The sequence below is a fragment of the Molothrus aeneus genome, chromosome 14 (genome assembly GCF_037042795.1).
Source record: "Molothrus aeneus isolate 106 chromosome 14, BPBGC_Maene_1.0, whole genome shotgun sequence".
Classification (NCBI taxonomy): Eukaryota; Metazoa; Chordata; class Aves; order Passeriformes; family Icteridae; genus Molothrus; species Molothrus aeneus.
The window spans coordinates 15,267,010-15,290,354 of NC_089659.1; the positions used below are offsets into that span (position 1 = coordinate 15,267,010).

The 23,345-nt window shown below is 50.1% G+C and overlaps 2 protein-coding genes across 8 annotated transcripts in view; one reads left to right on the forward strand and one right to left on the reverse strand.

The window, feature by feature from the left end:
- Positions 1-12,010, reverse strand: part of LOC136562607 (uncharacterized) — an 85,281-nt gene extending 73,271 nt beyond the window's left edge. For 4 of the 7 annotated variants that reach the window (XM_066559537.1, XM_066559535.1, XM_066559534.1 and 1 more), the window contains exon 1: positions 9,201-9,421. In XM_066559537.1, coding sequence (XP_066415634.1) covers positions 9,201-9,329 — 129 coding nt within the window. In that variant the 5' untranslated portion in view covers positions 9,330-9,421. Of the gene's footprint in view, positions 1-6,615; positions 6,749-9,200; positions 9,422-11,850 lie in introns of those variants that run through there. The other 3 variants (XR_010784534.1, XR_010784533.1, XM_066559536.1) reach the window with 1 other exon arrangement.
- Positions 12,011-13,093: 1,083 nt separating this feature from the next.
- POU3F4 (POU class 3 homeobox 4) lies at positions 13,094-16,179 on the forward strand. The gene has a single exon (XM_066559636.1). It carries the CDS (start codon positions 13,101-13,103, stop codon positions 14,220-14,222), a length of 1,122 nt encoding a protein of 373 aa, XP_066415733.1. The 5' UTR covers positions 13,094-13,100; the 3' UTR covers positions 14,223-16,179.
- The last annotated feature ends 7,166 nt before the right edge of the window (positions 16,180-23,345 follow it).

The window sequence follows — 23,345 nt, forward strand, 5'->3', positions numbered from 1 at the left end:
GTGACTCCTCTGTGGAATCAGAGAGTTAAGTTAGCCCAAAATGGCACAAAAACACCAATGAGATCAAAAAATAAAAATAAAAATTAAAAAAAAGAGCTACCTCTCCTTTCCAAGAGCTAAAGCAAAATCTGACTTTCTAACACGTTGTTCCAATATTACCCTGTCAATAGCAGGGCTAATTTGGCAGCAGAGCATTTTTAGAGCACTCCTATACCTCCCAAGCCTGGCAGATGCAGAGGCTGCAGCTCCTCTACAGTGGCTCTCCAGCTCACAAACACCTCCACACACTCAGCTTTTCCTCCTTAGAGCACTGCAAAAATCCCTGGCTCCTGTGTGACCCCAGTTTGCAGCAGCATTTATGAACAAGGTTCGTTTTGGGAGGTTATTTCATCAGTCCTAAGCTCACTTTCATATGACAACTGCTTTTGTTTTATTCAATATTCCAAAAGAGTGTGTTCTTCCCTAACTAAAACATTTAATCTTGAGAGACTTTTATGTGCCCGTTTTTAACTATTGCAGAAATTCAATTAACTCCATAATTATGAACACAATTACCATGGAGTGTTACATGTGATTTGGTGGTAGCAGTTACATGGCACACACACTCAGATTTGTGATTTCAAACCTTATAGCAATGATAATAAAAGTCAAAAATTCCCCAATATCATCTTTATTCTTTAGATTGTGAGTATAAATGGTTTTTTAAATGCTGTTCATATTTTTTTTCCCCTGCTCATGGCAGCAGGGTAGGAATGAGACAATCTTAAAGGTCTTTTCCAACCCAAACTATTCCAATATTCTATGATTTTTGTGATGAAAGGTTTTATTTTAGAAAGCACATTATATGCAACCAAATAGGCTGGACTGACAGCTGACTGAAGTCACCCAAACTGTGACAATTCACCTTCAACCTGGCCCCATTACCTTATTCCACTGCAAACTCCCAGCAAGGGCAGTAAACGGAGCCCCGGCAATTTTTGCGTGGAGAGGGAAAGAGAAACTAAAATAAATTAGAAAAAAGAAAGGAAAATACATAAGTGGGAGGATGGGGAACTCTAAAAAGTCTTCAAAACTTTGCACAGGGGCACTGGCAAGGAGCTCAGTGCCCAGCCCAGGTGCAGGATGTGCCCGGCTGTGCCAGGGGCTGCCTGGCAGGAGCCACCCCACAAATCCTGCACGGGTGGCCACGAGCTGGGGCTGTGGCAGGAGCAGGGACTGTGGCCACTGCCAGGCTCACCCTGAGCCCTCTCCTGCCTTGGAAGAGCTAAAACACACCGGGGTTGCTGCACAGGATGAGGCACCAGGCAAGGTGAGCGAGGGCTCTGAGGATGTCTCATTTTGGGGCTTTAGGGCTGACGTGGCTGAAAGGAAAGTTTAGGAGGACAGGTTGTAGTCAGGGAAACAGCAAGTTCAGGATGGGCTCAGGCTGAGTACAAAAATACCTGGCTGATGGTCACCATGCCAAAGTCCCCACTTACCCTCTGCTGTACCACAGCTGAGGATCTGTGGCACCTCTGGGCACAGGAATCTGCTGGCTCCTCATGGGTCCTCCCTGCTCCCACCCTCATCACATCAATTCTGCACATGCTGCACATCCAGGGCATGTTCATTGCCAGGCAAAACCAATGAGGAGAACAAGGATCTTACAGAGGCTTTGATTATTTCAAACATTACCCAAAATCACTCTGACGTCACTCATGCAGCCTTTGGTGACACTGCACAAATCCTCTGCTCCTGCAACCCAGCCTTGCTCCCCAAATTTCAGCACCACCCTGTGCAGCGATGTCAGCTCAAGGTCCAGCCCCACATTTTCCTCTAATCTAATTTAATCTAACACAACCCCATTTCTGCTGACACAGCAATATCTGCACAGATCTCCACCTCACCCACGCCTTCCACCAGAGCTTTGTTCCCACCTCCAAGCGCGCAGGTGGCAAAACCTCCCTCAAACTGCACCCAGGGCTTCATCAAGAGATGCCCATGGACCCCGAGCACACAAGGAATCAACAGTCTTTTACCATAATCACTCTTCAAGTAATTGAAAATCAGAATTACCCATGTGGCTTCTCTACATAAAAAGTGATCTGCAACCCTCCAAATCTGAATTCCAAACATGTTCGTGCGAAACATTCGAAATACAAAATGCAGCTCCAGCTTAGTCCTTGGTGGATGTCAGGCACGGCTGGAAAACTATTGCAGGTGTTATTTTAAATGAAAAAAAAGTGAAGAGTGTAATAAGAATGGAGGTCAAAGCATTTCCAGACTTGCCAAGGGTTAGATCTCACCAACACAGTAAAATATTTAAGCTTTAACAGAAAGCTATAAATGCAAATATATATAAAATGAAGCATAAAATAGGCTTCTTATAGAAATTCATCTCTCCTAACATGAACAGTACAAATATTTCACAACATGTCAAACCCACTGTATCTGTACATTCATGCTTTCCTCACTCCTGGCTCTGTAACCACACAGAAATGTAATTTAACAGCACTGGGAACAGTTTTCCAATCTTGGGGCATGGAACCTTTATCCCAAGGACCTGGTTAATAAATGGCAATAAATGTAAACAAAAGGCAGAAGGAGGAGAGAGCAGCAGAGGGCTCAAACCCAGCCCAGCTGCCCTCACCCTCAGCCACCCCCAAAAATCACCCCAGACCCATCCCTGCAGATCGAGCTGCCATGTGGCTGTTTTCTAAAACAACATCTCGCTGCTGTGGAAGAAATTCAGTCCCTATTCCTCTTTAATATTCATATGGAACAGAGCTACATTAACACTAAGTTTTAATTTCAGAAACATTCTGACATTTACCGAGAACAGATTCCAGCCCTGGTTTCACACCAGGGTTTTTTTTCCATTATCACTGTTATTACTGGTATTAGTATCACTGCAGAAGTGATTAAAAGGTCCTGGATGTCTCATTAAAATAGTCTGGATCTACCTCCCTCTTCAGCACCAAGATACAATCTGTTGTTTTATAAATGGGAACCATCTTCCTGGAAATTAAATTTGAAGTATTGCCTGTTCCTCTTTTCCTTGTGAAATACAGGCACTTTTTGCTGTTTAAATTGAATGTAAGAAATAGTCTAAATATTTGAAGCAGAGGAAAAAATAGTTATTATTGAATGCTGAACGCTCCCCAGATCTACTCATAAAATGTGAAAATAATAAAGAGCAGCAACAAACCAACTCCTCAAAACTCTCAGGGAGGTTGAGGAGAGAGATCCCTCATGGAAGTCAACAGTTTTGGCCCCTACATCTATTTTCAGGTGTTCATTTCAGCACAAGCTTATGATTTTCTGAAAGGGTTGGTTTAGCTGCAATTTTGGAAAAAGGCATTTTTGTTTCCCGAGGCAGTTTAAGTACAAATGTTGGTGTCTCAGAGCTCTTTTCCATATCCTCCACTAAATAGGAATTCAAAGAGTCTTAGGCGCAGATTAAATGCTTTCAAAAATCAATTCTAGGCTGGCACAGAAGTCAACCAGTCTGACCTCGTGATTACAGACTAAACACTTCCTTAGGAAGCAAAGTGGAGAAATATTTCATGTTTCAGTGATTATTTCAGATAGCAGCACCACAAATAAAAATGAGAAACCACGGTGACATTTTTAAAAGTTTATCTCGGGATTATTGCATGAGGAATTAAAAGAGGGGTGGGATATTGTAGCATTAAAATCCATTAACAAAAGGGAGTGTTCAATAAACAGCTCATCCAAACTCTAACCAGGCACTTTGAATTTCATGGAGTTTTGAGAAAAAGAGAGAATCATATAACTCAGTTTCTACCTGATTGCTCTGGTATTTTTACTTCTGAAAATTTAATCTCAAGACACAAAATGGCAAAGAAAGCAGCAGTGAGATATGTACTTATTCTAATGGCTGAGGAGCTCTTCCAAACTACCTTGGGACTGATACAAAAATAGGCTCCTTCAGCTCCATATTCCTGGGGACAGAGCTCAGATTTAATGCCCAAGCACTCCTGTGCCTTGCAACAGCATTTTTATTTTCCTTCTTACCAGTGTCAATAGCAGGGTAACCCCAGAGCTTTCACATGAACGTTTGCCTTGGTTTGATCCTCTAAATGTGCTACCCAGTAATTAAATCCAGTTTGTATTTTTAAAGTGCACATGGAGAACTGCTCCATGCTGAGCCAAACTGCCTTGCATTTGTCTCCACCATCTCTCAGTTCAGGGAAATCCATAAATTCATTTGTCAAAGGTAAAAATGCTCCAGCAAAACTCCTTCTAAATCTTTTGAAATGGTTTGTTCAAACTCTTGACATAGCGTTTTGCTCTAAACAAATTTCTAGACAACCCCGTGATTTTCCATCTCAAAATATACTGTTTCCCTGCCACGAAACTGGAACAGAGGGTCTGAGAGAAAGGAAATTATTAAGCATTCTAGTGGGTTTTTTTCCAACAAAAACTAAGATAGAGGTCAATGAATAAGTATGTGCAGGCTGGAACTTAAATCCTCTGGGGTGACTGTAGGCTAATTAATAATTAATGCCAGAGACATGGTGTTTGAAATGCAGATGTGATAACTGGAGGCCTGGCAAAGCTGTTCAGAGGAAGCAGATTTGGATGCTATAGGGAATAGGCACTCCCTTGCCGGCTGGCTCTGAAAGCAGACCTGGGTGCAAAGCAGGGCCTATGGTTTAGATTATATTCCCCTCAGCTGTTAATTACCTGAACCTACTTTGAAGTTTTTCTCTTTTTATCCTCTGCATGAAAAGAGATTGGTTCAGCCAAGGGACTTGAAAAAATGATCAAATACATGGAGTAGAGGAGGGGAATAGAACTTCAGATATAAAAAAGATAAGGAAGAAAAACACTCAGGGAAACACACAGGAACATATTAGGAAGTGCCCGAGTGTGGCTCAATGTTTCAAGCGGGTTGTGCTGCTCTAAGTTATTTCAGCCATTAAGCAGAACCCCCCCGTGTTTTAGGAATAGATTTGTTAAAAGGGATCCCTCTCTGTATGTATAGAGTTTACAGTAATTATTTGATGAAAGTACCATAGGTGATTTCCTATGCTATTTTTAATTCAATAAAGTCATTTAAACCTCCTTGTGTTTGGGGCTATTTAATGAGGTGTGCAACATTAGCAGAATCACCAATGAGCTGTTATTACAAGTATTCAGATTTTGCTAAAAAACGCTCATTTTTTGCCAAGGAAGAGACGGGCACAGGGTGGGCTCCTTGCTGCCACTGCCAGGGAAGGGGGCAGGTGCCCTCAGCACCGCAGCTCCTTGGGCCTCCGGGGGGCACCTGAGGGCACCCGAACCATTTTCACAGCGAGTGGGGAACGGGGTGGCCCAGCAGGACCTGGCACAGGCAGGGGTGGGAAGGCAGAGGGGTGGGGATGAGGGCAGAGAGAGGCAGGGGTGATGGGGATGAGGACAGAGGCACGCGGGGGTGATGGGGATGAAGGCAGCTGTGGGAATGCTGGTGGGAAGGTGCAGGTGATGGGGATGAAGCTGGGGGGGACACAGGTGATGGGGGTGAAGCTGGAAGGGACACACAGGTGATGGGGATGAAGCTGAGGGAGGCACAGGTGATGGGATGAAGGTGAGGGAGGCACAGGTGATGGGGGTGAAGCTGGAAGGGACACACAGGTGATGGGGATGAAGCTGAGGGAGGCACAGGTGATGGGATGAAGCTGGAGGGGACACACAGGTGATGGGGATGAAGCTGAGGGAGGCACAGGTGATGGGATGAAGCTGGAGGGGACACACAGGCGATGGGGATGAAGCTGGGGGACACACAGGTGATGGGATGAAGGCAGGGGTGCTGGCGATGAAGATGAGGTGAGGATGCTGCCGCATCCCGCGGGCGGCCGGGAAGTGTTTGGGGTAACGCAGAGGACGCCCCTGAGAGCAGGAAAACACCCACAGGGGCTGTGGGTACCTCCTGCGACAGCGCTGTCCCCGCGAGGAGCCCGCGGGATCCGGGGCCGGTCCCGCCGCTCCCCGGTGCCCGGTCCCGGTGCCCGGTCCCGGTGCGGGCTCCCCGGGCGCTGCCGGGTCCCTGTGGCCGGAGGGGCCGCGGGATCGCCTCTCACCCTGGTTCGCTTTGCACAGACAGATCGTTCCCTTTTCAAAGCGACTCCAGAGTGGCTTTTTTTGACGCTCTTCCCCGCTCGTTAGAGCCCGCCCGTTCAAAGGCGAAACTTCCCAGCAACTTCACTAAAACCCTTTGAACCAGGGGGAAGACAGTGGTATAATAATTTTTTCCTGGCTCTACCTTTTCTTTCTTTTTTTTTTTCTTTATCCCTTCAGTAGGGTGAAGCAATCTCTGATGAACTCAGAGCTGGCTGTGTTTAAAAATTAATTCGAAAATGCCCGTCTGCAAGGCGCAGGCGCCTCGCATTTACACCTATCACCTTGGCATCGCGGCGCAGCTTCTCCTCCTGCTGATGTGAAGAGCCCACCTCGGCCCAAAACAAGAATTTTTATCCATTTTTCTCTTTCCCAGCACCGTCTTTCACCGTGACGTAAGGAACACGCGGCTGTACTACAGCCTTACGCATAGGGGTACACCTGGGTGATGCCCTGGCTGCTTGGAGGGGGAATTCCCGGTGCCGCCGGGTTCTCCAGCCCTGGCACAGTTACCTGCGGATAAAGCATCCAGGTGAAGGGATGAGTCCGTCCCGGGGTGGAAAATGCCTCGATTTCCGCCAAAACGGGCGTGGGAAGAGCCTCCGTGTCCGCCTCACGGGCGTGGGGTGGGCCGGGAGAGCCACGCCTGGGGGGAGAGGGGCTTTTAATGGAATCACAACAGCCACACGGCTCCCTATTAAATCCTGCTAATTTTCTAGGTGAAGGCTGTGAAGTGAATGTGAGGAAGCATTAAAAGGGAATTGAATTTGCATTCCTTATGCTACAGGCACATGTTTACATGACCTTTAAAACAGAATTAAAGCTGTATCATCAGCAGCTGTAGGCAATTCACATTACTAAGGCAATCAAATCAGAAGGCTAAACTAACTATAAAACATAAATTAAACTGATAGAGAATCTTCCTAATTCACTAGGTTTACTTGCAATTTACTTATCCGCTACTAGTAATTTCTAAACAGTTTGGAGAAGAGGCAGATAGGAAATACTCGGATGTGGCACTCCAAGAACGCGCTGTCCGAGGGGGAGAGCCGGCTCTCCCGGGGTTCTCCATCAGGGAGCGCGGGGATAACACGGGCCCCTAGAGCTCCACGAAGGGACTGCAAACTGATACCTGCATGGCTAAACCCCAGCTCTGTGGGTTGGCTCAAGCCCCTCCCGGAGTCCTTTCCTCTCTGGAGGACCCTCAGAGACGCCGTTGATTTTCTAAAATATGAAATAACTCAATATCCAATGCAGCTCGCGTTGCACCGCTGCCTTCTGCCCCCTCCCCCATCCCCAGAGGGACACTTTCCAATGTCTGAAGCGCGGTAAAAAAACCCCACAGAAATCGATACCGCCGGTGATTTCATTAAAAGTTTGCAGAACGCCTTTGCCCGTCTCCGCTCGGGCGCTCCCGGGCGGAGCAGGGCGGGCCCCGGGCACCCCCTGGCCCGGGCAGCCCCCGCTTTGATTTATTCCCATTTATTTCCCGCAGCCGAGGGCTGTCTCCCCCGCTTTGATGGCGACTCTCCCGTGTGCGCTCCGGGGCCCGCGGTGATTTATCGCCCGCAGCCCTCGCGACCCCCCGGCACGGGCAGGGCACGGAGGGGAAGGGATGCTGCAGCCTCCAGAGCCTTGCACCGGCACTCTGCTGGGCGGAGGGGGGAGAAAAGCCCTGCCAGGAGGTGCCAGGGAACCGCACACGCTGGGGATGGGGCGCATGGAGCTGTGGCAGGGGCTGTTGGGGATTTTTTGGGGGGGGGACGACACCCAGCCTGCCCCACCATCACCATCCTGCACTGCCCAAGCTCGATTCAATAAGGAAACATCTTTTAGCAACGCAGCCTGGCCTGAAAGTTCATTTTTGTAACAGCTTTGGTTTGCGCGATCTGGAGGGAGCGGGGAGGAAACTTTCCACCGAGCCGTAAACACACGAAAGTCTGTGAGAAAACCAAGAATTAGCAGCAGCATCTACGTATTTATAAACGTAAATCTAGGGATGACGAGGCGCTTCAAAATGCAGGAGACGTTTCAATCCCTCTGCGAGATCAGGAGCATCGCTGGATGCTTTGCACGCCGACTGCTACAGCTGGAAAAGCGTATAGTTAAATAAATAATAAATAAATAAATGAAAGGGAAAACACAACACATGAACCCAAACCCCACATGGAAATGGCTCGGTAAGCTACCAAACAGCAACGCAGGTATTTGTCATCCAAGGAACAGAGCGATTTGTCTTCAATGTCTCATTAGTCAACAGAGGTTAACTAGCCAGTGCTCAAATCCAACCCATTCTCCTTTAAACATGTCTGAGCAGAATTCTGTCCGTTCGGGAATTGTATTTGGATTATTTCTAAAGCGCAGGCGGGACGGCCTCTGCGCTGGCAGGAGCTGGGGGCGCCCATCCCTGAGCGCATCCCCCCGATCGCTGGGAGAAGCTTCACCGGAAAATAAAAAAAAAACAACCACAACAACAAAACACAACCAACGACCAAAAAACCACGGGATTTCGGTCCGGGATGAAACCAGCGCGTTCTTGTCATCACGCCGGCTTGAATGGCACGGTGAGGAAAGTGCCTGCGTAGAAGGGAAGGGGTCGGCATTGTTGGGGCTCCGTTAACTCCTGCCGTGACCCCGGAGCCGCCGCGCACCGCCCGAGCCGGGGACGGCAGCGGGGCCGCAGCGGGCCCTGCCCCATCCGCGCTTCTCCACCAAACACAGCAAACCCCAACTCGTGGATGTCACACACAGACGGTGAGACCGCTCCCGAAGCAAAAACGGGCGCTTTGGGGAGACTTCCCGGAATATTTACGGGTTTTTTGCTCCGTCAACCAAATGTTCGAGATAAGACCTCCTAAACCCGACCCAACAGTGACCTGAACATGACGGGGCAGTGCACGAATGAACGACTTTTTTTTTTTTTTTTCCCGCAGCAAGTACATTTTTCAAACATCAACAACGTGGAAAAAATATTAATGATAATAATAATAATTATAATAATAATAATAATAACAATAACAGGCGGTTCGAGCAGAGGAGCAAGGAGTCGCCCAAACCGTTTCGGAAATCGCAGCAGTTAGAATACAAATACTATTTACCTTGTGATTTTTCCTGCCCGGGATTGGCTTTATTGTCCCTCCCTGGACCAGCCCAGCCGCAGCCACGCTCCCTCCGTGCCGGGCTCTGCTGCCGGGCTGGTGCTGGGAGAGATTTGGGGGGGGCCGCATTCATTCGTACATTAGGACTAGTTTAATTTGCAATCTGTCAGTCCATCTCCTGGCTGTGGCTCGGAGATGGCTGTGTGGCTCTCTCCCTCCTCTCTCCCTGCACAGCATTTACTCACGTTCAAGAGCAGCCAACAGAGACCAAAAAAAAAAAAAAAAAAAAAAAAAAGGAACTAATTGAGCTTGTGTCGGTATTGGCTAATTTCTGCTAATACTCTGTAAATTCCTTTTTGCTTCCTAAGCTTCCCCCACGCTGGTTAGGTGTTCCCAAAGCCTCTCCGGAGCTCCAGGAGCCGCTTTCTCAGCACTGATGGGCGGCTGGGCTTCAGCAGGAGCCCCAGCGCCTGGATGTACACAATGCAAACCTTAACTCCTGGCTCCAGAAACGGTTAAATTGCCCTTTCCCAGCCCCCACCCCCGTTATGATTGACTCTGTTTTTAAATTTGCACTTGTTCCCACCAAGCGCAATCTAACTCGTCCTGTCTCTAAAGTGAACTTGTGTTGAAGGTGAAGTTTTCAATATAGAGGTCACGACACCGAGGCACAGCTTACCGCTCCGAGCTTCATGCTGTATTAAACACAATCAAAACGAACCCCTTTTAGACCTTTTTTTTTTTTTTCCCCTCTCTCTCCTTCCCCTCCCGCGGATGAACAATGAGAGGAGTGGTGGTGGTGGTGGTGAGTTAAAAAAAAAAAAAAAATCTGTTAAATATAATAAAATCAGCTCTGTCACGATAATAACGGCGGTGGTGGGTTCAGGTCCCAACCTCCAGCCCGTGGAGAGCCCGAACGAGCGCAGCCCCCGCGGAGCTCTGGAAGGGGAGCGGAGCGGGGACAGCGGGGACAGCCAGCCCTGCCCCACGCGGGGGGACACCGCTGCCACCACCGAGGGACGGCCACGGCCGAGGCACGCAGCCGGTGACCCCAGAGAGCCCCGGTGCCGCCGGTGCCAGGGGGACTCGACACAATCGCAGCTCCCGCACTTCAAAGCGGGGCGTTCTCTATAGCGACTTCTCGCTGCCCCAGGACGGTGGCTGCCTCCAGCTATTGTGAGAGCTTTTTCACGCCAAAGATTTAGCAGAAAAAATAGATATTAAAGCGAGTTATTTGCTGAGGAAACGCGGGTCCCTCCGGGGCGGGGGCACCCAGAGCCAAAGGGCTCCAGCGCGCAGTCCGAACCCAAAAACTTTTTTTTTACATTTTTTTTAATAATAAAAAAAAACTTTATTGGGTTTCGGTCTATGAAAAATAAGTTACAAATTCTTGCAACAGTAGCTTTGCATGTACTTATTTTTCTCCCATGTCCAGACGGGGTCGGCTATTGAATAAGGCTCTTTTATTCTGCATGGGGCAGGGGATTTGTGGCCATGGTCCCCCTTTTATTCCTCTCTCTATGGAAACCCAGATCATGGGGAGAAAAATGCGAGGCTGAATAAAGAAAAGCAGCAGAAAGGACCGCTTGAGAGCGGCATCTGTTACACTTGGGAAGTTAGACTGACAGGAAAGAGCTAAAGAAACCCTCTCCAGCAGATTAGTTAGAACAGCAAGAAGATTTAACTATATGCAGATAAAAACACTATAAAATCCACCATACTCTGCTATAGGCGAGGTGAGAGCCGCCTCGGCAGGAGCAGAGCCGGGCTCTGCCTTAGCTACATTTGCAGCAAAGATTAAAATGGGACGTTCGGGGTTTTATTTCCCTGCCAGAGACTCTGCCTTAATTAAACGGCGGATCTGAACATCTATTTTCACGGGCAATGGGATTTGAAAAATTGTTTCGGAAGTTAAAGTGCAAATTAATTTTAAATAATTTAGTTACGTTTTTATACAGTGCGGATTTGATGTTGTTGGTGTGGGGGGGGGGGGGTTGGTGGTTTTTTTTTCTTTTTTTTTTTCCCCGCGGGCTGCGGTGATGTTTATTTCGAGGAGCTTGTGAAGGCGGAGAGTGGGAAAAAAAAAAAAAAAGGAAAGAAGAGGGGGGGAACAAAAAAAAAAAAAAAAAAGGAAAGGGGAAAAAATAAAAAGGAAAGGCTAAAAAAACCAACGAGGAAGAAGCTGCTGCTGTAACTCCTTCCCTGCCCTCCCTCCCCGCGCTCGGGCGGGCTCGGCCGCGGAGCTGCGCGCCCCGCACCGCCCGCACCGCCCCGCGCCGGCACCGCGGCTCCAGCGGGGACATCCCCAGCTCCCGGCCCTCCCGCTGACCCCCCCGCCGCCCCTCTACCCGCAAACTTCACTCTTTTATTTACTTTTCATTTTTTCTGATTTAATTTTGCGAGCCGCCCCCCCACCCCCCCCCGGCCGCACCCCCGCGGGCGCGCAGCGCAGCGCTCGCCCGGCGGGGACCCGCGGAGTCGCCGATATATCGCGATTTCGCGATTTGCCCCGGCCCGCTCCGCTCCTCAGCACCCAGCCCTGCCTTTACCCCTCTCACACGCTGCCCCGGCGAGAAATTATTGTGATTATTATTATTATAATGAGGAAAGCGATGGGACCCGGCTCGGAAGGAACCAGAGGAGCGCTCACCTTATTTAGATCTATTTTCTCATTTTCTTGAATTTTCTTCAGATCTGTCTTCTCAGAGAAACTAATGCCTTAATGACTTTCTGGTAGCTGCAAGCCTTCTTTTATTTCTGCTAAATATATGAAAATGTATGCAAATTTAAATCAAGCTTAACCTAGGAGCTCTTGCAATATATTTAATGGAATTTCAAACCAATAAGGGGACTCTGATGCAGTCTTCTGGAAGTGCAAATATAATTACGCAGCTCGGTTACCTCCAAAACGATGCAGGGAAAGGTCATTTTGGAACTCGCCGGCGGGTCGGGGGTCCCGGGGCTGCGCCTCCGCCCGCCCCGCCGGGGCTCCGCGGGTGCGGAGCTCTGCCCGCCGGGCCCGGCCGGGCCGGGGGCTCCGCGCTCCCCCCGCTCCTCCCGCGGGGGGGTCCCGGGGACCGCACGCGCTTTTCCCCCCATTCTTTTCCCTTTTCTCACTTTTTTTCCTCCCCTTTTTCTCCTTTTTCCCCCGTTTTGCCCTGCAGCCCGCCCGCCAGGCGAGCAGCGGCGGCGCACCGCGCCCGCGCTGCCAACTTTGAGGAGCATCCACCGGGATTTACCGGCGGCGAGGCCGGGAAGCTCCTTTTTTGGGGGCTGTTTTTTATTATTTGGGGCTTTTCTCCGTTTTTTTTTTCCTGCCGACCGAGCGCGGCGGTGCCGCACGGCCCGGGGCAGGCGGGGACGCGCGGCTCGGGGCAGCCGCACCGGGGGAGGAGCGGAGCGGAGCGGAGCGGGCGCCGCGCACCCGGAGCGCGCCCGGACCGGCGGGCGGGGGCAGCGCCGGGGTGGTCCCGCGGGGCTGCCGCCGGGGCGCCGCCGTTTAACCTCTGCCCGCCGCTAATCGCTCCCCATTTAAGCCGTGCCCCCCGCGCCCCCCCGTTCCCAGGCGCTCCCCATTTAAGCCGAACCCCCCCCTCAGCCCCGCCGCTCCCCGCCCGGCGCGGAAGGAGTTAAGCGGCGGGGCCGCCTCGCGCCCGGCCCCCGGTGCCGGCGGAGTGATTCACTTCCTGCCTCGCGCCCGCGCGGCCCCGCGGCCCCGCCCCGCCGCGGCTCGCCCCGCCCCCGCTCCGCGCCCATTGGTCGGCTCGGCCGGCGGCGCGCCCCCATTGGCCGGCGCGGATGCCAGTCGCGGCGCGGCCGCCGCCGGGCCGCCGTGCCGGTGGATGTCAAAGGCTGGCGCGGCGGCGGCGGCACAGTATAACTCGTGGGGCTGCCGCGGCCATGGCCACAGCCGCCTCCAACCCCTACGGCCTGCTGGGCGCCGGCGCGCTCGCCCACGCCGAGGGCGCGGGCATGCAGCAGGGCAGCCCGTTCCGCAGCCCGCAGAAGCTGCTGCAGAGCGAGTACCTGCAGGGCGTCCCCGGCAATGGGCACCCGCTGGGGCATCACTGGGTGACCAGCCTGAGCGACGGCGCGCCCTGGCCCGCGGCGCTGGCGGGCGGCCCGCTGGAGCAGCCCGACGTGAAGCCGGGCCGCGAGGACCTGCAGCTGGGCGCCATCATCCACCACCGCTCGCCCCACGTCTCCCACCACTCGCCCCACGCCAACCACCCCAGCGCCTGGGGCGCCAGCCCGGCGCACAGCGCCTCGCTGGCCGCCCCCCCCGCCGCCGCCGCCGCCGCCGCCGCCGCCGGGCAGCCCCTGAGCGTGTACTCGCAGGGCGGGTTCGCGGTGGGCGGCATGCTGGAGCACGGCGGGCTCACCCCGCCGCCCGCCGCCGCCGCCGGCCAGGGCTTGCACCCGGGGCTGCGCGGCGAGGCCGGCGGCGAGCACGGCGAGCTGGGCGGCCACCACTGCCAGGACCACTCGGACGAGGAGACGCCGACCTCGGACGAGCTGGAGCAGTTCGCCAAGCAGTTCAAGCAGCGCCGCATCAAGCTGGGCTTCACCCAGGCCGACGTGGGGCTGGCGCTGGGCACCCTGTACGGCAACGTCTTCTCGCAGACCACCATCTGCCGCTTCGAGGCCCTGCAGCTCAGCTTCAAGAACATGTGCAAGCTGAAGCCGCTGCTGAACAAGTGGCTGGAGGAGGCCGACTCCTCCACCGGCAGCCCCACGAGCATCGACAAGATCGCGGCGCAGGGGAGGAAGAGGAAGAAGCGGACCTCCATCGAGGTGAGTGTCAAGGGCGTGCTGGAGACGCACTTCCTCAAGTGCCCCAAGCCGGCCGCCCAGGAGATCTCCTCGCTGGCGGACAGCCTGCAGCTGGAGAAGGAGGTGGTGCGGGTCTGGTTCTGCAACCGGCGGCAGAAGGAGAAGCGCATGACCCCTCCGGGCGAGCAGCCGCAGCACGACGTGTACTCGCACGGCGTGAAAACGGACACGGCCTGCCACGACCTCTGACCGCGGGCTCGGCCCCGGGACTGCCCGGCCGCGGCACTGCCCGCCCGCACTATGGGCTTTAACTTATGGTTTCGGGAGACGCGGCGAGGGGTCCCCGCCCGCCGCCGCCTCGGCAATATTTTTTTTTTCCTCTCTCCGACCTGGTCACACACGGTGTTTACTCGCAGACAAGGTTTGTTTTCGGTCTCCGCTAGGATGAAGGAAAAAAAAAAAAAGACACAAAAAAACCACCCCCACCAACCCCACCGCAAAACAAAACCCAAACAAAAAGGAAGGAAAAAAAAAACGAGAAAAAAAAAAAAACAAAAAAAAAGGGAAAACCCACGGAAAAATAGAAAATGAAAAAAAAAAAAAAAAAGAGAACGAAAAACCCGACAGAAAAGGAAAGACAGATGTGTGCCTATGAATAACCTTCCAGCGCCTTGGTTATATCAGCTGTATTTCAGGTGAATCTGTTTTACAATAGACTAGTTTTGCATTTTTAAAGACTTATATAGCGTTTTTAAATGTCTGAGGTGTTTTACTACAAACTGTACACAATATTTGTGACCTAATTTGTATCGAATTGAGCAGTCCAAACGTTCCTCCCTTCCCCAAGCACCGGCAATGTCACCGAGCGGGGCCGGGGCAGGGCGGCCGCGGCCCTTCCTCACCCCACCCCCGAGGAGATGGGGCTCCCTCCGCGCCCGCGGAGCCCCGCGGAGCCCCGCACCGATGTGAAGAACGGGCTTATTTGTTGCAGCTTTTTTTCTTCCTTTTCAAGAACTTCCCAACACCGTAAAACGGTCGGGTCACAAGCCTGACCTCCCCCCTCCCTTCTTCTCGCAAGGAAAAAAAAAATTATATATATAAATATATAAAATAATTATTTCTAGGAGATTTACCCGAAATTAAGCATCACAACCAAACCCGTGGCATTTGCCAGTCTTTTTTCTTTCCGAAGATGAGTTGGGCTTTTTAATCAGCGCCAGACTGAGAGGTCTGTAGTAAAACACCTTTATCCTTCTGCGCTTTCGCTTCGGAAATCGGTTTCTCTGTATTTTGTTTCGATAGTGAAGAGGAATGAGGTGTCGGGGGGAGGGAGGAAGGGAGGGAGGGAAGAGGACAGAAAACGCCCGCATTTGGTTCACGCTGAGCTTCTTTCCGCGTCGCAGGGAGATGCTGGATTTGTGGAAAAGCTTTTCTAGGGGGGAGGGCCGGGAGGAGGGGGAAGAAAAAAATAATCATAATAATCACCGACAAAACAAAACAGGGAGGAAAAAAAAAAACCCCAACAAAAAAACAAACCCTCAACCACCAAAACAAATTCCCTAAAATGCAAACGCCGTTTTTCGGGCGCAGGGAAGTGCTGAGCTGCACCCGCCCCCTCTCCCCCTGTCCCTCCCAGCCCGGGGCTGCGCTGTCCCCAAGGGCGGGGGGTGCGGTGGCCACGCACCCATCCGCGAGGGGTCCGTGCGAGCGTGTGTGAGTGTCTGTCTGTCTGTCCGTGTGTGTGTGCGCCCCCCGCCCCGAGCCCCGCACCCCCGGGGCCGCCGGGCAGGGCCGGGCTCCCCCCCCCGCTCCCGGGGCTGCACCCGCGGCCCCCCGAGGGCCGGGCCGGTCCCCGCTCCGCAGCTCCCGCACAGCATCCCCCTCCTCTCCTTGCCTCTCCCCCCTCACCCTTTCGCTCCTCCAGATTTTTTCCTTTCGACATTTATATTTTTCAAGTATTTTTCAGTAAGCGCTAAAAAAAAAAAAAAAAAGAAAATAGAAAAAAAAAAGGAATTAAGAGAAAAAGAAAAAAAAAAAAACTCGACACTGAGGACCTGCCTATTTCTGCCAACTTTATAACTGTACAGTTTTGTATATTAAACGTTTTTTGGAAGTTATTAATTTAAAGAAAGATCATTTAGTTTATTCATTTAGTAACTGATGTATAATAAACGCTATTTTCATTAAAGGTTGCTTTTTTCAACTATTTTATCCAAAATTGCCTATTGCAGTTGCCAACAATTATTTATTTTCAATAAATTCCGCATTATGTTTAAAAAAAAAAGAAAGAAAAAAAAACCGTTTCAGAAAGAAACAACAAAAAAAAAGAAGCCTAAATGGGTGTCGGATAAAAATAATAACGAAACACACGAGTGGCTGTAACGTTTGGTTGTCGACCAGTTTTAGTCAAGGGGTTTATATTGACGCAATATTTTATTGTTGTAAAAGGAAAAAAAAAATTAAAAAAAACCAAAAGGTTTAAATAAACATTTTTACGAAAGAAAAACAAAATAGCTGGAAACCTGCGGGTGCGTGGTTTGTGCGCTGGCCGGGCCGGGCTGCGGGGGCTCCTCCGGCCCCTCAGCCCCGGGCACGGCCGGGGGGCTCCAGGGGCCGATCCGGGCAGTGCCGCTGGCACCTGCCGCGGCTTTGGGGTGGGAAAAAGGCGTTTTTGGGGCGGTAAAAGGACCCGTGCGGCTTTGGCGGGGCAGGGCAGCGTGTGTCCACCGGCGGAGCCGCTGCGTTCCGTGTGTATCGATATCGGTGCCGTCCCGCTCGCCGCCCCCGCGCTGCCCCCGGCCCCGGGCAGCGGCGGCGAGCGGGGCAGCGGGCACCGGGCAAGCTTCTTTTGTTCCGCCCGTCCCCCCGCCCACCGTGCCCGGGCCGCGGCCGCCGGCAGCGGAGGGGCCGCGGCGCCGAGCCCCGTCCCCGCCCCGGGCCGCTCCCCCGGCGGGGAGGGCAGCGAGCGGAGGAACAATAACACTTAATCACATCCACCGGGGGAACGGGGAAACCCCGGCGGCCGGGGGTGCAGGGGGAGGCAGGGAAGCGGCAAAAACTTCAAGGGATCGCCAGCGAAACGGGCTTTTATTTTATTTGTTTTTCTTCTCCCCCTTTCTGAAGCCGAACCTCGGAGAAAACAATACCCAACCCTTCTGCCAGCAGTGTAGGGGGGAAAAAAATTACCTTTAGGAATCCTGAGGAGTGGCCCGAGCAGAGAGCGAGCTCTGGTCTTCAATAAGCAGCAGCACGCGAGTGGACAGGCACCTTCCCACTGCACTGCCAGCGCTCCAACCCTCCTGCACCTGGGAGCGAGAGGGATTTGGGATGTGAGCAGTGGCCATGCATTGTTCCTGAACCATAAAACTGATTTATTTCATTGCTAAATCTCTGTGAGCTGCAGCACCACAGCCTTGGGGGCAACGGGCCTGCGGCCGCCCCTGCGCTGGGCAGCGGGGCCCGGGCGGCTCTGCTGAGGGACCATGACCTCCAGCTCTCTCTCCAGAAGGATTACAGCAGCAGCAGAAGGAAATATAACCCCCAAAAGGCCAATTTTTCAGTCAGCTCCAGGAACAGGATGAATGTGGCATGGGGACCAAAGCAGGAGTAAAGAGCCGTGGTTTGTAAACAGCCCCAGCTGATGGAGAAGGTCCAGGTTAAAGCCAGCCCTGGTTAAAGCCAGCCCTGGTTAAAGCCAGCCCTGCGAGCTCACAGTGCCTCTGGGCCCAGGGAGGCAAAGCTCCTCAAGGCAGCCTTGGTTTGGAGGAGGGACAGAAGGCGTTTCACTGAAATTAGCCCGTTTTAGAGCCTTTTGGCTGCTCTGTAAATACAACCACAGCGAGGGCTGGGTTATGTCTTATTTTAAAACAAATTAGGTTGAGACAAAAGGGATGCAATGAAAGACGAAATCAAGTAAGTTTATAAACAGAAGCACTTCAAAGGCTGCTGGAAAGCTGGAGAAAATAGGAGAATTTCGTCTAAAGAAAGGAAAATCTCTGCTGGTTATTGCCCATCGATTTCAGTGTTCCTGTGAGCAAAAGGAAACTCTTTTGTGCCACCTAATGTTAAGTACAGATCACTGTTGTCTTCTTCACTGCCCATCATCCATGGTGAGCGTGGGGAGCCCTCGGGGTGCTGAGCCCATCAGGGTGGAGCTCAGCATCCCAAAGTCCCACCAAACCAAGGGCAAGGAACTTCAAACTTCAGCTTCACAGTTACCTTCTGAATTTAGGGATTTTTTTTTTTAAAAAGAACTCAGGAGGGGGTGGAGAGAAGCACGGGGTAGAATCATAAGAATGAGAGACTCCAAATTTGGGCTTTGTTATAAAAAAGTAGCTGCAGAACGAGCACATCCAGGGTTTATATAAGCTGCCCACCCCCAAGCTCCATCTCAGCAGCCTCTGGGCTTGGGGGAGCTTCTCCCTCCGCTCTCCTCAAGAGCCCAAGTGGCCTGGCCTTTGCACACCCGTGTCTCCCAGCTGGAAGAATTTTGGTGTGTACTTAGCAGCCATTCACATTAATTTAGTACGTAAATATATCACACAATCCTTTAAAGAAAGGGCTGAAAGTAAGTGTTTCTCTGATGACAATAAATTGCACCGTTTTTGTGATTTTAATGGTGAGCGTTAAATGTCTTTAGCAATTTTTGGGGCTGAATCTTCCATGCTTTCTGTATTATACTGAAAAAAAACCAACCAGAGGCTTCCTTTGAGTTAAGTTTTCAATATTTGTAAGCTGTGCTCTTTAAAGATGGCCAGGACATGGGAGAGGGTTCTCTTGAAAGCAAAAGATTACTAGAAGTAAGCAGAGATGTCATTTCACTTTAGGTTGGTCACTATAGATCATTCAAAATATGGACCAGTCAATCCATACCTATGCAACATTTGACCAAGATGTTTTTAAAAGCTCTCAAAATCAAATAATTCAAGGTTTTTTTTCTGTATTTTTAGGTGTTAATTCCCTAGGTTCAGGCAGAGCAGATGAAAGCAGCCTGGTCCTCTTTGGTTGCATCCATGTACCAAAACCACCACTGATTTTAGGGCAGATCCACATGTGGATGGAGGCACATTTAAAACCTCAGTCTTTCCCCCAGGAGCACGTGGGGCTGGGGGTGGATGCCCTGATCCCAAAACCCAGACAAAATTAATTGTTTACTCACCAGAGCAATCAGTGAGCTCACCAGGCAAATGGAGTTATTAATTAATCTTTGCACAATTGAATTCCAGGGTTCCATCCTAGGAAAAAATAGGTATACAATATTTCAGGCAGGTGACCAATCTGCTCAATATCCCCCCAAAATACCCACAGACATCAGGGCCTACATTTGTACTCAGTTTCGCCTTTTTCCAGCATCCTGTAACCAATAGACTGGAAAGGCTCCACAGCAATTACATATTTAGGATATGTGATAGCTGCAGTTAAGATCTTTATGACTGATTGCAGGATAAAATTTACTTCAAATGTGCAAGAGCCCATTTTTAAACCTCAGTCTTTCAGCTGCTTTGCATTAGAGATATTCCAAAGAATCAAAAGCAATTAGAGCATACAAAGTCTAAATGGTAAATAATTTCCAAATCAAAACCTTTATTAAAGCAATAAGCATCTATTTTTGTTAACACTGTAAGAGATGGAAAGGACCAAAGTAAAGAACTTTTGGTTTTATGTCACGGAAAGAAAGCCAGACTTCTATGCTGAAGAGCAGTATAGGGAAAATCTCACCCTAAGTGGGTTTTGGGTTAAGTTTGAAAGACTTGGGAAAGCAGAACAAGCAAAAGGATTTAAAACTCCCGTTTTGGTGGTGGGATGGGAGTGGGGATGGTTTGCACATGCCTGAGATGGGATCTGCGGGTGGATCCGTGGCTCCCGATTCCCAGCGAGCACCTCGTCTGCTTGCAAATATTTGTAGAATCACGTCCTTAATTAGAGCGGTAAAACAGTATTAAATCTTGGAATGGGAGAGAAAGAGGAGAGCGAGGAAGAGCTGTCAGTGGCGAGAGCCTGTCAACAAGAAGTTAAAAAGGCAGTGGTAAATCTCATTTCTGGGAGCTCTGGGTTTGCAGAGCCATCGACCGGCGGCTCCGGGCTCGGCGGCTCCTGATCGATGCTGGCACAGAGCACCACGCCGAGGGGCTGGGGGCTGCTGAAGGACCTCTGGAAATGGGGATGTTTCAAACAGGGACTGGGGAAAGCTGAGCAGCAGCTCTCCCCACCCCTGGTGTTATTTTGACACCCAAAATACTGCTCCATTATTCCGTCACTGGATTTTATTTTTATTTTTTTTTAAATGATGCCGGTCCTTGACTTTTGTGCCTTGAGTACAAATAATATTTACCCAGCACAGAAACGCCATTTCTGAACCCAAGTTGTTTTCCTATTTGGCCAAAGCATGAAGTTTTGTTTTGCATATTCATCTTCAGACTTTGGGAAGGAAAAATCAAATCACATCAAATCAAATAAATCAAATCAAATCAGCCCACAGATCTTACTCACCAAAAAGTGGCTGGGGGAGATGAGAGTGTCTGAGCTCCCCTGCCATCACTGAAGGACAACTGGAGGTAACACGAGCTGCTCCCCATCCAGGGCTTGTACTTCTGTCCAGATTATGGGATTAGTCTCTGTTACATCTATCTACAGTTGGGAACTTGTGATCCAGTTAAAGCAGCTTGAAAGGCGCCCAGCAGGTGCTGGGGGTCCGACTCCGTGGCACAAATTCTGTGAGTTACAGGGGCAAAGCAGGGCTGGCCTTGTGCCGGGCTTCCCAAGGCTCCACACGGCTCAGGGAGACAGGGAAAAAATCAAAATCCTGCCAGAAAACTCTCCCAGACAGGGAAAATCAGCCACAGCCTCCTTTTTTCCACTCTAAATCTTGAAATGGAGTTGCTAAAGCTTAAATACAAACACTGTCAGACATGAGTTTATGATTCTTTGCTGCTCCACACACATCACACGGACACAGGGGATCTCCTACACCTCAGAAATGCTAATTCAGCTCTGAAATTCTGAATTTGCAGAAACTGTCCTGTAAATGTCACGGGGGATTACCAAATCTACAAAGATTATAGCTCTGCATACGTTCAGACTATTGATTTAAAACTTTATTATCTTTGATATAAATTCTTCACAAAGGAAACAGTTCAGCAGTGGGAATTCTGTCCATGTCAAGCTTTTCCAGGGTTGAATCCTTCTGTACAATCCTGTTTTTCACTAGAGTGGGCAGATCTGTAGCTGATGCTACACAAACCCAGCACAGCACCTTATAAACACAAAATCCTGCCCTGCTCAGCCCAAACTTTTCCCAGCTGCAGCAGGGAGAGGATGCAACACACTCCCAGTTATTCAGCCACGAGGAGTTCCTAATGGAAAATGTAATGGTGTGGGGTTTACTCTCGTATGTTCTTCATAGTGTAGTAAAGCTGTAGTAGAGCCTCAGAAAATCTGCCTTTGTAACAAGATCTCTGCAGAAATGAATACATGGTGATGTGGCTGGCAGTGGTTTGCTCAGAAAAACACGCAGTTGCATAGTAAGATATTTATAACAGGATTAGATTTCAAGTACAAAGCCCAGTTCAAAGATTTTTCAGGATGGTGCACGAGAAAATGACAAACTCTGAGATTTTCTGAGTTCCCAGTCCCCTGTGGTGGAGAACCTTTGTGGTAAAGCATCACTTGGAGCTGTCTCAGCTGGACCTGGGAAAATTGTGGCCCCTTCCCAGCCATCCCAGGATGGGATGCAGATGAGCACAACAGATGCTGGGAAAGGTCCTGGGCTCCCATCCCTGACTCCATGGGGCTGGATGTTCAGGGCACAGCAACCTGCCCATCCCACACCCATGGTGGCTCTCACCCCTCTGTGCAGGATTTTCCTTCCCTATGGAATCTCTCTGGATGCCCCTCCTTGGACAGAAACAGAAACAGCAATTCCAGCCCAGCCCAGTGAGAGAGAGCACCCCTTACAGGCCTCCATCCTAAATCCAGGCCAGAAACTGAACTCTGCCTTGTTACAGGACCTCCATCCTAAATCCAGGTTAGAAACTGAACTCTGCCTTGTTACAGGACCTCCATCCTAAATCCAGGTTAGAAACTGAACTCTGCCTTGTTACAGGACCTCCATCCTAAATCCAGGTTAAAAACTGAACTCTGCCTTGTTACAGGACCTCCATCCTAAATCCAGGTTAGAAACTGAACTCTGCCCAGCTTTATGCCCATTTCCTGTGCTGCTCACCAGTTGAGATGAACTCCAAGTGTCAAACTCACTGTGAATATTTCCTGCTCTGTAACATTCTTCATCCTTGACTATAAAATACTTTTTTGCTGGTTTGTCCAATATGAAGCACATCAAACAAAGAACACCAAACAATTCTTTTAGCAGAAAAGACTTGAGGGTTTTTTCCTTATTTCCTGCAGAAAACACTTCCACCTCTCATCCTGAGTTGTTGATAATTCTTGTGGGCACAGGAGTGGTGAAAAGGATGAGTTCAGTGGTGCCTGATCCAATCTCTGTCACAAAACTCTCTTCCCAAGGGATTTATTCTGTGCCCTTTCTTCCTCTTGCCCAACCTAAGCCAGGAAAACACTCTGTGGGAATTGTAACACCTCATATATTCCAAGGGAGAGGATAACAAACCAGGCTGCTCTGACCTTTTTGGGATTTGGTGCTGTTTGATCCCTCATGTCCACAGTGGTGACCTGGGGGATGCCAGGCAGTGAGGCCAGTCCAGCCATGGCACAGTAAAAGGGTTGAAGTCAGGGTTTATGGTCTATTAAATGTTTATGGTCTTTCACAGGCCATACCAGGAATTAAAATTATGATACCTCGTTCCCATAACAAACACCACAAATCACTGGATTCACTCTGAATTTTCCTGGCAGGAAAAGAAAGTTTCTGTCAGCTCTATAGGGTGAAGAAATTCAGTCTGGAGACAAAACCTCCCAAACCAGCAGCAGCCCTGGGCTACTGAGAGCTGCTCAAAGCTCAAAGTTTCCTCAAGCTCCAGGTGACTCCTGTTTAAGAAGAGCTGTGAAAGTAAAATATGCAAAATCATTAAGTGTATTATTTCCTACTATTACCCCAAACAAATTACTCTGGAAAATTACACTGTTTTGTCAAAATCACATCTGATCTGATAGTTGGTAATGAAAATAACAGGTCATTAAAATGGCAGTTACTACAAGTGTATGAAAAGTAAAGCCAAAACATTAAATATAATGATGTTATTGATATTTATTTTATTTTCTGGTATATCACTAGCACCCTTTTTTATTTGTTTTGTAATAGAGTATTAAAAAATAAATATATGTACATAAAATGTTATCAGTTGTAAGAATTAAGAACGTAGTGCAGGCACCAAGCCAGGATTAGTATCACATAAATAG

Excerpts from the sequence above, each read along its gene's own strand:
- POU3F4 (XM_066559636.1), top strand. The coding sequence starts at position 13,101 with ATGGCCACAGCCGCCTCCAACCCCTACGGCCTGCTGGGCGCCGGCGCG.